The following is a 14,756-nucleotide window of genomic DNA, read 5'->3' on the forward strand; positions in this document are numbered from 1 at the left end:
CTGATTGGTCAGATGATGCTATCTGTTGTGATTGGTCTACTGTTGAAAACCAAACAACTATTAACATATACAGTATAGTTTAGGTCTGGGCTCTGACTGGGCCACTCAAGGACATTCACCAAGTTGTTGTGAAGCCACTCCATTGATATTGTGGTGATGTGCTTTGGGTCATTGTCCTGCTGGAAGATGAACCGTCACCCTAGTCTGAGGTCAAGAGCACTCTGAAGCAGGTTTTCATTCAGGATGTCTCTGTACATTGCTGCATTCATCTTTACCTCTATCCTGACTAATCTTCCACTTCCTGCTGCTGAAAACCATCCCCACAGCATGATGCTGGCGCCTGGCATTCACTCCAGAGAGTTCAATTTTAGTCTCATCAAACCAGAGAATTTTGTTTCTTATGTCCTTCAGATGCCTTTTGGCAAATTCCAGACAGGGAGTGTCTTCCGTCTGGCTACTCTACCATACAGGCCTGATTGGTGGATTGCTGCACAAATGATTGTCCTTCTGTAAGGTTCTCCTCTCTCTACAGAAGAACACTGGAGCTCAGACAGAGTGACCATAGGGTAATTGATCACCTCCCTTACTAAGGCCCTTCTCCCCCGATCACTCAGCTTAGATGGCCGGCCAGCTCTAGGAAGAGTCCTGGTGGTTCCAAACATCTTCCACTTACAGATGATGAAGGCCACTGTGCTCATTGAAACTTTCAGAGCAGCAGATTTTTTTCTGTAACCTTCCCAAGCCTTCACAATCCTGTCTCTGATGTCTACAGACAATTCCTTTGTCTTCATGCTTGGTTTGTGCTTTGACATGCACTGTCAACCCTGGGACCTTATATAGACAGGTCTATGCCTTTTCAAATCATGTCCAATCAGCTGAATTTACCACAGGTGAACTCCAATTAAGCTGCTGAAACATCTCAAGAATGATCAGTGGAAACAGTATGTACCTGAGCTCAATTTAGAGCTTCACGGCAAAGGCTGTGAATACTTATTTACATGTGATTTTTTTTTTTCAGCTTTTTTATTTTTTATAAATTAGCAACAATTAAAAAAAGTATTTTTTTCACATTGCCATTATGGGGTATTGTGTGTAGAACTTTGATGAAATAAATGAATTTAATCCCTTTAGGGAATAAGGCAGTAACATAAAACAATGTGGAAAAAGTGAAGTGCTATGATTACTTACCGGATGCTCTGTAGATAACTGACCAACAAAAAATACTTTAAACTTTTTAAAATATACGAATTATGTTTTTTGGTTGTGCCCTTTCACCACTCAGCTGTGCAGGTGGATGAAAACCAAACACCCTTTATCATATATCTGAATTTAAGCTTTGGAGGCTTCCTCAGCGCTTGTTAATATTTTAAATGTTATAGTTTAAATATTTAACAATAACCATGGTAAAATGTATATTGTCCCAATTGACTGTAATTCCTGATTAGGTCATCTCTGATACTTCAGTATAAAATCCATTAATCATAGAAAGGTCTTTGTAGGCCTCTAACATTTGCAAACCTCTACAGTATGTTACACACACACACACTACCTAAAAGCTAAAATTTTGAATGCAAATTTTTTGACTTTATCCATATTATGTGTCATTTGTGTGTATTTTAGGTACAGTAAGTGAGCACACAATGCTGTTAGAGGGAGTATGCAGTCGTCCTGCTCCTACCGGAAACTCTGCGCCTGTGACTGGAGTGGAGATCATGAGAAAACTCTCCAAATCGCACACACATAGCGAATCTGCCCTCAGGATCAAGGTACTTTTTCAACTGTTTTCATACAGTTAAAGTCAAAATTATTAGTCCTCCTGTGAGTCCTCCTTTTTTATTATTATTATTATTTTATTTAATTTTTTTGTCCTTTTTTTTTCAAATATTTCCCAAATTATGTTTAACAGAGCAAGAAATCTTTCACAGTATTTCCTATAATATTTTTTTTTCTTCTGGAGAAAGTCTTATTTGTTTTATTTCGGCTAGAATAAAAGCAGTTTTTCATTTTCTTAAAAAACATTTTAAGGTCAATATTATTAGGTCAATATATATTAATATTTTTCCCTATCTACTATCTACAGAACAAACCAGCGTTTTACAATGACTTGCCTAATTAACTCACCCAGTTAAGCCTTTAAATTGCGCTTTAAGCTGAATACTAGTATCTTGAAAAACATGTAGTAAAATACTGTCATCAGCAAAGATAAAAGTAATCAGTTATTAGAAATGAGTTATTAAAACTATTATGTTTAGAAATGTGTTCCTTTCTATTAAAATCTCCTGTCTATTAAACGGAAATTGAAAAAAAAAAACATATACAGGGGGGCTAAGAATTCAGGAGGGCTAATTATTCTGACTTCAACTGTATATCAATGTAAAGCTGTAATTAAATGCTTTTTTCTTTTTTAGGGTTCCCACCCTTACCAGTCCCTGAGCTACACGAGTGGAGATACAGCGGCTGATTCTCCTGCTCATGTCAGTCGGACAGGCTTACAGTGCAATCACAGCCCGAGGAAAGAGTCATTGCTTAGCTACTTAACAGGAAGCATCCACAGTCTGCACAACCTGCTGGAAGCAACACCTCATCGAGCAAACGAACAAACTGCAACCAAGAGCAGCTCTTTGACACGCACAGGTAGACGCGTTTCTGCATTCACAGTTTATTGCCTTTTTTCCTTAATCTAATAGTAGATAGGTGAAAGTGTGAACTTTGAGGACAAATGCATTTTCTTGATATATGGCGTTTCCTACAGTATGAGAGCAGGTTGCTAACCCTATTGCGTTTGATTTTCTGTCTTTTTTTGTATTATTTTTCTGCTCTGAAAATGTCTGAGTCATAACAAAAGTGCTGAGGCACCAAAACTGGGTTAGTCATAAATCACAAAGAACAGTGAACTTTGGTATTTGCGCTTACATACAGGTTCATGTGAAGTGCATCATTTCTGTTTTTTTAATTTTTTTAACTAACTTGAAAGACAAAAAAACAGTCAAGATGGCTAAAACAAAAGATGCTCACGTTGATTTGTCTTAGTATGTGAATATAATGGCCCGTTTCCACTGAGTGGTTCGGTTTGGTTCACTTTTATGACCTTTTCAGCTCCACTGAGAGGTACAGTACGGTATGGTTCGGGTCGGTATGGGTCACCTTTATCAGGCTTACATTTTCACTGCCATAAAGGGCACCCTTTTGGTGGGCATGATGAACGACAAAGTTTCAGTAAAACTTTTTTTAATCAATAAAATGTCACCGTAAAGCTGTACGGGTCGTTCACATATCATATGAGAAGCACTTCTCACAAAACAGGTGCTTTATACACAAATTCTTGTATATAAATGTTCATTACTAACCTTTCTATGAACATGATTTGATCATAACTGCAGATCCTTAACAGTGCGAAACAGCCTACTGTAACGTCTGTAATTAAATGAAATAAATAAATAAATAAATAAATGCAACATATATGAACACATACAGACCCTTACAGTCTCCAATATGTTACCAAATACAGAAAAACTAAACACAGCATACCTTTAGTCTTTATTTGGGTTCAAACACAAAATATAGCCCACAGTCAGTGCAAACCTCTAATATCTGTCTTTAATTTTCAGCTGCACATGTAGCCTCTGTTAGAAAGTAATTCCATCATTACGCGTTCATATTAGTCCAAAAGTCCAGTTTGTTCATGTTTTATGTTGCATCATTTGCTGCTGTTTTTTCTGGCTTCACCTTTGTTTTTTTTGTGCTTCACTCTCATGATCGATTATCAGATGCGTTTTAATGATAACGCGCACCATATTAATATGAGCTAAGGTGACCAAAAAGTGATAAGGGACGGTTCGCTTTTAGGTAACCTTTGACTGTGGAAACGCCCATAAAAGCATACCGAACCGAACTGTATCGTACCGTACCACCATTTTGGGCTTTCACACTTAGTTAAATTACCCAGTCCGAACTCAAATTCGATTGTCCCCTCTTGCCACCTTCTCGGCCGGTTATTGCTCATACAGTCTTTTTTCCTTCTGAACCCTGGTACGCTTGTGTCATCAAGCTCTTGTTGTGTGTACAGCTGTTGCTAGGTGATGGCCACAAAAGCAAAGCATCAAAATGGAAAGACCAGGGTTCATACGGTAATAGAAAACCTGGAAAAGTCTTGGAATTTTGACATGGCATTTTCCAGGCCTGAAAAAGTTTCGGAAAAACAGAAAAACCCACTAAGTTTTGGAAAAGTCACGGAAAACCGATATCTGTATACTTGAATATAGGTTACTTCTTTTTTGTCCTTGGCCAATCACATACTCTCACATTATTAGTACAGTGTGAGCATTATCTAAATCAGTTTTACATAAATATAAATATAAATTTAAACTAAATAGATTGTTGCGTGTTTTACGATATGCTGTAATAAATTTGAACATGCATTGTTTTTCTTTTACCACACATATGTAGAGATTGCATGAAACATTAGGTCATGAAAATTTACTTGAAAGTCTTGGAAAAATCATGGAAAAAGAATTTTAGTAGTAAAAATGTGTATGAACGCTGTAAAACGTAAACATATCACGGTCATTCTGCTTTTACGGAATCTTTTGGTTTCTCTCTGCCTCAAAAATATTAAAAACTTTCAGAACATAATGCAATGTTTTTGGAGAACCGGACCAGAGTTTGCATGAACCGTTCCCCAGACCACCTCTTTCAGGCGGACTAGGGCACAGCTCATGGGGGCTCACCCGAGTTCAGAAAACATTGTTCACATTAGCTAAACGTACCATACTTTTGACATCAAAGGAAGCCTGGTGCAGACCAAAAGTACTAGCTTGAAAGCATATCCAAATCGGACAGAATTTTGACCGGAACCAAAACAAGAGAACATATAACTCCGGTTTTGTAATCTCTTCATTCTCTTTCATTCCCTCTAAGATTTCGCATTGATTTTAAAATCCTTGTGCTCACTTATAAAGCCTTGCATGGTTTGGCACCTCAATATCAGAGCTTTTAACGGTGCACTCTCCTAGACTTTCGATCTCTGTTCCTCTGATTCTGGTCTTTTAACAGTTCCCTCAATTTGTCTTCATTCTATGGGTGACCGGCCTTTTGCCTCTCTTGCTCTGCTATAAAACGAGATATTCAGAATCTTTAAATGTGTTTATGTCATCCTTGATAATACACTTTTTTTGACTTGCCTGTGAGGTGTGTCTAGTGTGTGTTTTAGTATTTTAAATGTTTTAACATGTTATTATCATCATCTCGACTCTTAAACATATTTATAATTCACTTCTGGAGAGAAACATCACAGACAGTGGACAAGGAGGAATGCACCAAATTTTCTTTCTTTTTCACTTTTCTCCTTTTATTTATTTTAACAATTTTAACATTCTCACGCACACACACACACACATAAGTTACATATAGTTGCTTATACATTATCCATTTACCTTGATGCAAAAACCATTTCGACCAATTCTAGTATTTATTCATAGTGTGTCTAGGGAAAATATCACTTTCTCCATATGAAATATATCTTTTACCACCAAAGTTTTTTATAGTTAAAAAAAACACCAACTGTATGATAAAAAAAGTCAGACTAATAAAAAAAAACAGTTCTTCTAAAACTAATAATCTAAAGGTTTTTCCAAACTATCCCTTCCCTTTGAATGAAGACTTGAACAAAGTGTTAACAACACTTTAGCTTGGCAGCTTCTAAGCTAAAAGCACATCTTTTGTTTACATCAGAAAAAAAAAAAAAAGTCCAGTCAGTGTTAAATGTCTCTTGTCATCTTGATTAGGCAACAGTGTGGGGGCAGATGTGTTGACTGAACATCCTCTTCTGTCGGAGCCGTTTTCCGTCAGCTTCTACAACTGGATGTCAAATGCTGTTGGCAACCGTACTGGCGGTAACGTCCAGGACTCACCACTCAACCGCTCGCAACACAACAGCCTGCAGACCGGCGGTAAGTCTGATGGGTATTATACTGATTAAGATCAGTTCTATTTCCATCAGTATAATCACAAGTGGATGACACTAAATGGTGATGACAATACGCATTAAGTAGGAAGAATCAAACATCTATCTATCTATCTATCTATCTATCTGTCTGTCTGTCTGTCTGTCTGTCTGTCTCTCTCTCTCTCTCTCTCTCTCTCTCTCCTTCCCTCTCTCTCTCTCTCTCTCTCTCTCTCACTCTCTCTCTCTCTCTCTCAGATTCAGATTCAAAGAGCTTTATTGGCATGACTGTAAAACAAATCACAATGTTGCCAAAGCAATAACAAAACACAGAACATACATATAGATATAAGAAAAATAAGTAATAATAAACAAACACATTTATATATATATATATATATATATATATATATATATCGCTATATTATAAATATCTGTTGTCACAAACAAGTTAATTAAAAAGATTAATAAAACTATATAATAATAAATGAAAAGGACAGAGAGCTTTAATAAGGGATAAGGGGGTTCAGCCTTTTTCTCTCATATGGTGGCATAAGGACACGTACTGTGCTGCTAGGTGGAGACACTTTTCATTTTCTCCCAAAATATAATGGAGTTTCTCCATATTTGTGGCTTGCTGGAATTGTGGTAGAATTCGAGATATTTGTGTGAAGTAAGCATCTCTTATGCTCTGATATTTGCTGCAGTGAGTGAGGAAATGCAGCTCATCCTCCACAACTCCAGCAGAGCAATGTGGACACAGTCTGACCTCTGGGCTCCTCCAGCTGCGCTTATGTTGGCCCGTCCCCACGCTCAGACTGTGTCCACTGACTCAGACGGTACCGGCTCATCAGCTTTCTCTGACAATGGCTCTTAATGTTGGTCAGGTACAGGGCCAGTTCACAACCAGGTTTAATCTGGTGGAAGCATGCTAACTTTTTTATTTGTTGTACTTTAGTTTGCCAATTGAGTTTATATTCCTCCTGGGTAATCCTTTCTATTTCTTTAGTCTTTATATGTTGGGACTGGGTTTGTGAATTTAGTTGGTGTTTTTCCACTTTATAGTGCATGGGGTCGCTGGCCAGATGTGCATTTCTATATTTGAGGGCTTTCTCTCTCTCTCTCTCTCTCTCTCTCTCTCTCTCTCTCTCTCTCTCTCTCTCTCTCTCTCTCTCTCTCTCTCTCTCTCTCTCTATCTATCTATCTATCTATCTATCTCTCTATCTCTCTCTCTCTCTCTCTCTCTCTCTCTCTCTCTCTCTCTCTCTATCTATCTATCTATCTATCTATCTATCTATCTATCTATCTATCTATCTATCTATCTATCTATCTAGTCTAGGGTTAGTGGGTTAGTGTTTAGGGTTATTTGGTTTTAGGGTTTAGTGTCTAGGGTTATTTAGTGTTAGGGTTTAGGGTTATTTGGTGTTTAGTGTTATTTAGTGTTAAGATTTAGGGTTTAATGTCCAGCGTTATTTCGTGTTAGGGTTTAGGTGTTAGGGTTTAGGGTTATTTGGTGTTAGCGTTTAGTGTTTATGGTTATTTAGTATTAGGTTTTAGGGTTTAGAGTCTAGGGTTATTTATTGTTAGGGTTTAGGTGTTAGGGTTATTTAGTGTTTGGATTTAGGGGTTATGGTTTAGTGTTAGGGTTTAAAGTTATTTGGTGTTAGCGTTTAGTGTTTATGGTTATTTAGTGTTAAGTTTTAGGGTTTAGAGTCTAGGGTTATTTAGTGTTAGGGTTTAGGGTTATTTAGTGTTTGGGTTTAGGGTTATTTAGTGTTAGGGTTTAGAGTTATTTGGTGTTAGCGTTTAGTGTTTAGGGTTATTGAGTGTTAAGTTTTAGGGTTTAGAGTCTACGGTTATTTAGTGTTTAGGGTTATTTAGTGTTGTTTTAGGGTTTAGAGTCTAGGGTCATTTAGTGTTTAGGGTTATTTAGTGTTAAGTTTTAGGGTTTAGAGTCTAGTGTTATTTAGTGTTAGGGTTATTTAGTGTTTGGGTTTAGGATTATTTAGTGTTAGGGTTTAGAGTTATTTAGTGTTAGCGTTTAGTGTTTAGGGTTATTTAGTGTTAAGTTTTAGGGTTTAGAGTCTACGGTTATTTAGTGTTTAGGGTTATTTAGTGTTAGGGTTTAGAGTTATTTAGTGTTAGCGTTTAGTGTTTAGGGTTATTTAGTGTTAAGTTTTAGGGTTTAGAGTCTAGGGTTATTTAGTGTTAGGGTTTAGGTTTTTTTTAGTGTTTGGGTTTAGGGTTATTTAGTGTTAGGGTTCAGATCATAGACTGTAAAATATATGGACGTAGCATCCGTGACGTCACCCATAGGTTTCTGAAGAGCGCAAAAGAAGCTACAAGTAGGCGCGGCCAACCGTCGCCATTTTGTTCGCGCGTCATCGCACCCACGGCGGGATACCAAACAAGGGCAAAGAGGCAGAGAGTGAGCAGAGCTACAGACACCTGCTGGCACTTTGCTTAGACCTGGCAGACAGAGTCTAGAGTTATTTAGTGTTAGGGTTTAGGTTTTTTTTTTAGTGTTTGGGTTTAGGGTTATTTAGTGTTATGGTTTAGAGTTATTTGGTGTTAGCGTTTAGTGTTTAGGGTTATTTAGTGTTGTTTTAGGGTTTAGAGTCTAGGGTTATTTAATGTTTACGGTTATTTAGTGTTAAGTTTTAGGATTTAGAGTCCAGGGTTATTTAGTGTTAGGGTTATTTAGTGTTTGGGTTTAGGGTTATTTAGTGTTAGGGTTTAGAGTTATTTGGTGTTAGAGTTTAGTGTTTAGGGTTATTTAGTGTTAAGTTTTAGGGTTTAGAGTCTAGAGTTATTTAGTGTTAGGGTTTAGGTTTTTTTTTTAGTGTTTGGGTTTAGGGTTATTTAGTGTTATGGTTTAGAGTTATTTGGTGTTAGCGTTTAGTGTTTAGGGTTATTTAGTGTTAGGGTTATTTAAGGTTTAATGTTATTTAGTGTTAAGGTATAGGGTTATTTAGTGTTAGGGTTTAGTGTTTAGAGTCTAGGGTTATTTAGTGTTAAGGTTTAGGGTTAGGATTTTTCCAAGCTTTTTAGCCCCTGACCCCCAAAATAACAATGCCTGTGACTCGCAACCCCCTCTATTTTCAGAGTTGGTTATGTTGCACACAGCGGCTCACACACACCAATAGGCCCATTTAAACATGAGCATATTGACAACACAAAAGATAATTTATTCATTTGTTTAATTGAATATTGACCTCACCTAATGAGACTGGTGGGCACAATGTTTTCAGAACAAGTCTTTTCTTGGTTTAATTTTGAAGACCGCTAATTGGAGATCATCAGTCCTGTTTCTCAATTCCAAGAACGCAGAGAACGGACTTGTGTTCTTGTGAAGACCACTCTTGCTAGGTCACCTCGGAAGAAAAAACTCAGGAGACTGCGAGAACACAGAACGAGTCCTGTGAGGAATGGGATACTGCATTCTTCCTGATGGTCACATGACCTTCACGCATTTTAACCGAAAATTATGTACACATTACAGCATTCGTAGAACAATTTATTGGTTTTACCCTATTCACTACAAATACTATGCAAAAAAACTGTACAGGACAAATAAAACAGATTTTAATATGAATTTCAACAAATAAACACCCGTAATGTGTTTAGACTGTTATTGAGATTTTCATTATGAATGTTTACTTTCACCATCTCTTTTAGGGAAACTCCTGAGATAAATAAGTTATATCTCTGAACTTTAATAATAAATCTGGACACAATGACTTCTGGGGCTTCTAGAGCGAGTCTGCATTGGTGCGTCCTCGATATCAAGAACAGGTCCGGGAACTTTCACACGTCCTCTGTTCTTGCGATCTTGAGTTTCGGAACTCAACTTTGGCGGATGATGATGACATTACACGAGAACACGAGGACGCAAGATCGATGTAGAACACATATTGGGAAACAGCCCATGTCTTCCTAACCAAACACACCCAATTTAGATCACCAGCTCATTAGCAAAGACTGAAAGACCTGTAATGAGTGTGACAGACAAAGGAGACATTCAAATCATGCAGTGTTGGTGGTCCTCCCGAAATGTGGTTGAGAAACACTGGGCTACAGAACAAACCACTGTTGTCCAATGACTTGCCTAATTAACCAAACTTGCCTAGTTAACCTAATTAAAAATCTTCCTTTCATAGGGGTAAATTTCACAGAAGACCTAAAAATGTTGCCTTAAACAGGTGATAAGCAAGTACTAGCCAATAGTGATTGCATTGTCCAGGTGTGCATAGATGGTAGCAAGAAGCAAAAATAGCTTTTTTTGAGTGTGTCTTCCTTGACTCTTTGCTTCCAGGAGTGCTCCCCACCATTCCTTCTGCATCAGACTTCAACACGGTACTGTCGAGTGATCAGAACACACTGGACGAACACTCTCAGCACTCTCACTCGCAGCACAGCACGAGTCAAGAAGACCTGCTTGATCAAGATGAGACCAATCTCTGCCCTGCAGCTGTACAGCTCGCCGATGCTCAGGTTTGTGTGTGCCACCAATACTTATTAGGATGTTATTGTTTATTTATGACCTTGCGCATGTCTCATTCTGTTTGTGTGACCTGGGATAATCCATACAGGTTGTTTTCAAGCCATTGTTGAGTCACATTGGGATCCAGCCCCAGGATGCTCCTCCGCTCAGTTACAAGATGTACTTTGGGGAGCATCTGTCCTTCAGCGGCACACTCGAGTGTTTGAGAGCTGACATTGTCGACTCTGACACCAGCAAAGAGAGGAAGAACAAACGAGCACACAGGTAACAGAGCTGTCCTGCTTTAGCTGCTGTTCATCTGTCTAGAGAGATTCTGTTTTTTGATCCTGTTGCAGTTTTTATTTTATGGAAGGAAGAGTACTCAATAATTGATCGACTACAGTGTTGTTATTGTTAACTAAAACTAAAAGGGAAACAGTTCGTAGTAGAAACAAAAACCTGAAGTAAAATATAAATATTAGAAAATGTATTGACTTCGCAAGTAACTACAATGAATATAAAAGTTAGAGTATTAAAAATAGAAATAATTGAATTAATATCAAATGGATAAATAAGACCAAAAACTGAAAGTATACAAATAAAAATGATAGTACATAAATAATGCTGAAAACATATTTACAGATTATTTTATTCAATTAAATAATATCTAAATTTAGTATTGTATGTGTTGTAACTGCTTCCAAATTATTAACCAGTGAACAAATTATAATAATTTTTTTTTACCTTGCGATAATTGAAATAAAGATGGGTTTGTTTAAGGGAAATAATTCTGAAAACTGAAGAAAATTAAATTAAAGCCAAACAAAGTTTAAGATCAAATTAACTAAAAATGTACCAAAAAATGATCAAAATCACTATATATGCCAATATAAGTAAGAAAATATAAATAAAACATAAATAAGGTCTTGGTATTTAAAATTCAATTTAAAATAATATAATTAATATTACAATAGTTTGGGCTAATTAGCTCAGTCAGAAAATTTACAATAACTGGAATAAAAATGGGTTAAATTACTCAAAATCAAACTAAAATTGAAATAAAAACTGAATATTAACATTAATAAAAAATTTTTATCACATATCTAATAACAAAAAACATAGACCCAAAACTAAAAATATACAAATAAAGGCATTCAAAAATTGGAGTATACATATCAATTAAAATAGCAAGATGAGTTAAACTGAATGGAAAAAAATGCATTAAGAAATACTTTTACAGCTTTCACAATGTCATGTCTAATAGAACCTATTCAAATAAAGAAACCCCAATACAATCAAAGTCTCTTTAAGGCAAGTAATTTCACTCGGCGGCCATCTTTGAAACATCTATCTGGCATTATGCACATCAAATTCTCCAAAACTGATTGCCAAGCTTATAATTGAGTTAGGAATCACCTATAAAATTAAACAACAACTGTCTATTTAAATTCATTTTTAAACATCCAAATCACACAAAATCTGCAGAAACTCCTTTTCTGTCTTTAAAATTGTTGTTGGTTTTTGTATTGCTGTGTTTTAAGGTCAAATAAAAAATGTCACCAATCGTTAATTCTAGACTGGTTTGTTTTGATATTTCAGACAGGGCATGGTGAACCTCCCTCCTCTTGATTTCAAGCCTGCTTTGATGATTGAGACTTTCAGCTTGAATGCAGTGGTGTTAGAGAAGTGCATGTCCACTCCCCCGTCCGCCAGCGCTCTCTCTTTCCATGAACTAAGCCGCAGGCCCCAGGCCAGCGTACACTGCCACTTCACTGTCGCCTGCCAGGCCATCCGCCAACATGTGGATATGGCACTGGTTCGCCTCATCCACCAGTTCAGCACTATGATAGACGACATTAAAGCCACCCAGACGGACATTAAACTGAACCGCTACACTGCCGGCTCATCTTCCCCCACACCCACCAAGGGACATACATACCGGGAGTTCCGCTCGTCCGATTTCAGCCGTAGTTCGCGTGGGAGTTTAAATGGAGCGGCTCGATTGGGCATGCAGAAGGGCAAGCGCGGCATGGTCGGGCCGGGTCTGGACACGTTAACAAGGAGCCGGGAGCCTCGTGGAAGGGGGACGCTGGGACGCTCAGAGCGGAGGACGTCCAAGGTGTCACGGAAAGGGTCCCGTGATGTGGCTGATCACATGACTATTCAGATGGATGACTCTGACTCTATTACTGTGTCCGAGCAGAGCGAGCCGTCGGCTGAGTGCTGGCAGAACATGTACAAACTGCTCAATTTCTACTCGCTCATTTCAGACCCCACAGGAATCCTGGAGAAGAACCAGGACAATGCTCTATCTGGTAGGACATCTTTACTTTTGAATTCTTTTCAAATTTAACAGCCCCATGAAATTACAATAAAGGTTTTTTAGATGTTAGAATCTGGATTGTTAGTTTTTAGAATTGCCATAAGCTAGTGCGCTCCAAAACAGTGACGAAATTCACGTTTAGAAAATCTAAAACTGATACACACATGTAAAGCTTGTAGTTTGTCACTTCCGCCTAAATGGATCAACGGTTTTATTCATGTCATCTCATACTTCCGTTTCTCAACAAATCATAACCAATCAAATGCTCTCTAGACGTTTCATAATTGATGCGCTTGAGCTCAACCACTCTCGCTGGCAGAGCGGTGATGAAACAAAACGCTACTGGTTGTTTTTTTAAAAGGGGCAGAGCTACAATATGCCCCACCCTCTGTTTATGTTTTGTTTGGAATTACGTCAAACTTTTAATAAAAATGCACATTTCAAAGCACTTTACGGGATCTTTAAAAAATATTGTAACATTTTACTTGAAGGGGTGTTCATACGACTGTCATGAAACATTCATAATCATGACTTGACACGTCATGAATGTGACTGAGATTTTATTTATTCTTATGCCAAGTGTCAATCTCTCAGTTGTCATTTTAAATGCAAAGGTGACATTGTTTAAGATGTCTTTGTTATGACAATATGACATTAACAAGACAACATAACTTAAATCTAACATAGTCTAAAAACATAGTCTTAAATCTAACATCAACATAGTCATAAATCTGTCATAAACATGAGTCATGAAGCCACTATAATTGTGTCATGAATTTTATAACAGCGTCATTAATATTTTTCTTGACCTCAACTACAGTGGTATTTAAATTTGTCAACTTGAATTTGTCATTAAAATGTCATTAAATGTTTATGACACTGTTATAGAATGATTTAACAGTGTATTGACACATTTACTGAAAAGTTATTATGACACAATTCATTTTAATTTACAGGAAAAAAAGTGGTCAGAATTATTCATGAGACCGTTATAATGGTCTCGTAAAAATCATGTTTATGACAGATTTATGACAAGTTATATTTTAGTAATTTCAAGTTGATATGACAAAGGCAGGTTGATATGTATTTGTTTATGTCAAACTATCATAAGACATCTCAAACAATGTTACATTAGCATTTAATAACACTTGTCATAAGCATGTATAAAGTCTCATATTTATGACAAGTTATGATTATAAAGGTGTCATGACAGTCTTATGAACACACTTTCAAGTAATTGTTGTTATTGAAAGTGTTTTAAAAATATAATATAATAAGAATGAAAATAAATGTGTAGGATGAATAAGATTTTTTTTAATTTCATGAACATTTTGGTTAATGTATAGATGTGTAGTGTAGAAAATGACATTTAAATTATTCTCATTGGATTTTCAGGACTGTAAACATTCTTGCTAGATTGTGCTTGTTATTATTTCATATTAAAAGACATCAACATTTGTATTCACCATATTGCATACTGTGAATACAGTAAAAATATATTATTATTTTATTCTATATTATGTTATGAGATTTTTCTTTTACTGTGTTGTGATCATGAAGCTTAAATGGAGGAAATGCACAAATACCAAGCAATTAAAAACACCATCTTCCAGAACCAGCAATGGTTTACAGTATTTTATCTTGCCTTTTATCCTAATTCTTCAAACATATTTGCCAGTGTAATGTTCCAGTGCTTTTGGTTGTATCTGCCTATTTATTGTTCATTCTTGCTGTTCAGAGGGTGGGCGGAGCCCTGCAGATCCTCCATGTCGATTGGTGTTTGAATCAGAGGAAGAAACTCCTCCCAGTCGCCTGGGTCGTAGGCGGAGCTTAGTAAGCGCTGAACCCCAACATGTCACTCTCATCGTGTTTGGAGTTGGAATGGTGAACCGCACTCATCTGGAAGCAGACATTGGTGGACTGACCATGGAGGCGGAGCTTAAGAAAATACACGGCAGCTTTACTCTAAAGGAGAAAATGAAAGGTAAATCAAACAGCATTCATACACT

At 37.0% G+C, this 14,756-nt stretch overlaps 1 protein-coding gene across 1 annotated transcript in view; it reads left to right on the forward strand.

The window, feature by feature from the left end:
- Positions 1-14,756, forward strand: part of kiaa1109 (KIAA1109 ortholog) — a 213,017-nt gene that overhangs the window by 124,232 nt on the left and 74,029 nt on the right. The window contains 7 exon segments of the mRNA XM_056470418.1: positions 1,621-1,766; positions 2,409-2,634; positions 5,784-5,948; positions 10,257-10,435; positions 10,534-10,709; positions 12,024-12,739; positions 14,486-14,731. Of these exon segments, the coding sequence (XP_056326393.1) occupies positions 1,621-1,766; positions 2,409-2,634; positions 5,784-5,948; positions 10,257-10,435; positions 10,534-10,709; positions 12,024-12,739; positions 14,486-14,731 (1,854 nt within the window).

The sequence above is a fragment of the Danio aesculapii genome, chromosome 13 (genome assembly GCF_903798145.1).
Source record: "Danio aesculapii chromosome 13, fDanAes4.1, whole genome shotgun sequence".
NCBI lineage: Eukaryota > Metazoa > Chordata > Actinopteri > Cypriniformes > Danionidae > Danio > Danio aesculapii.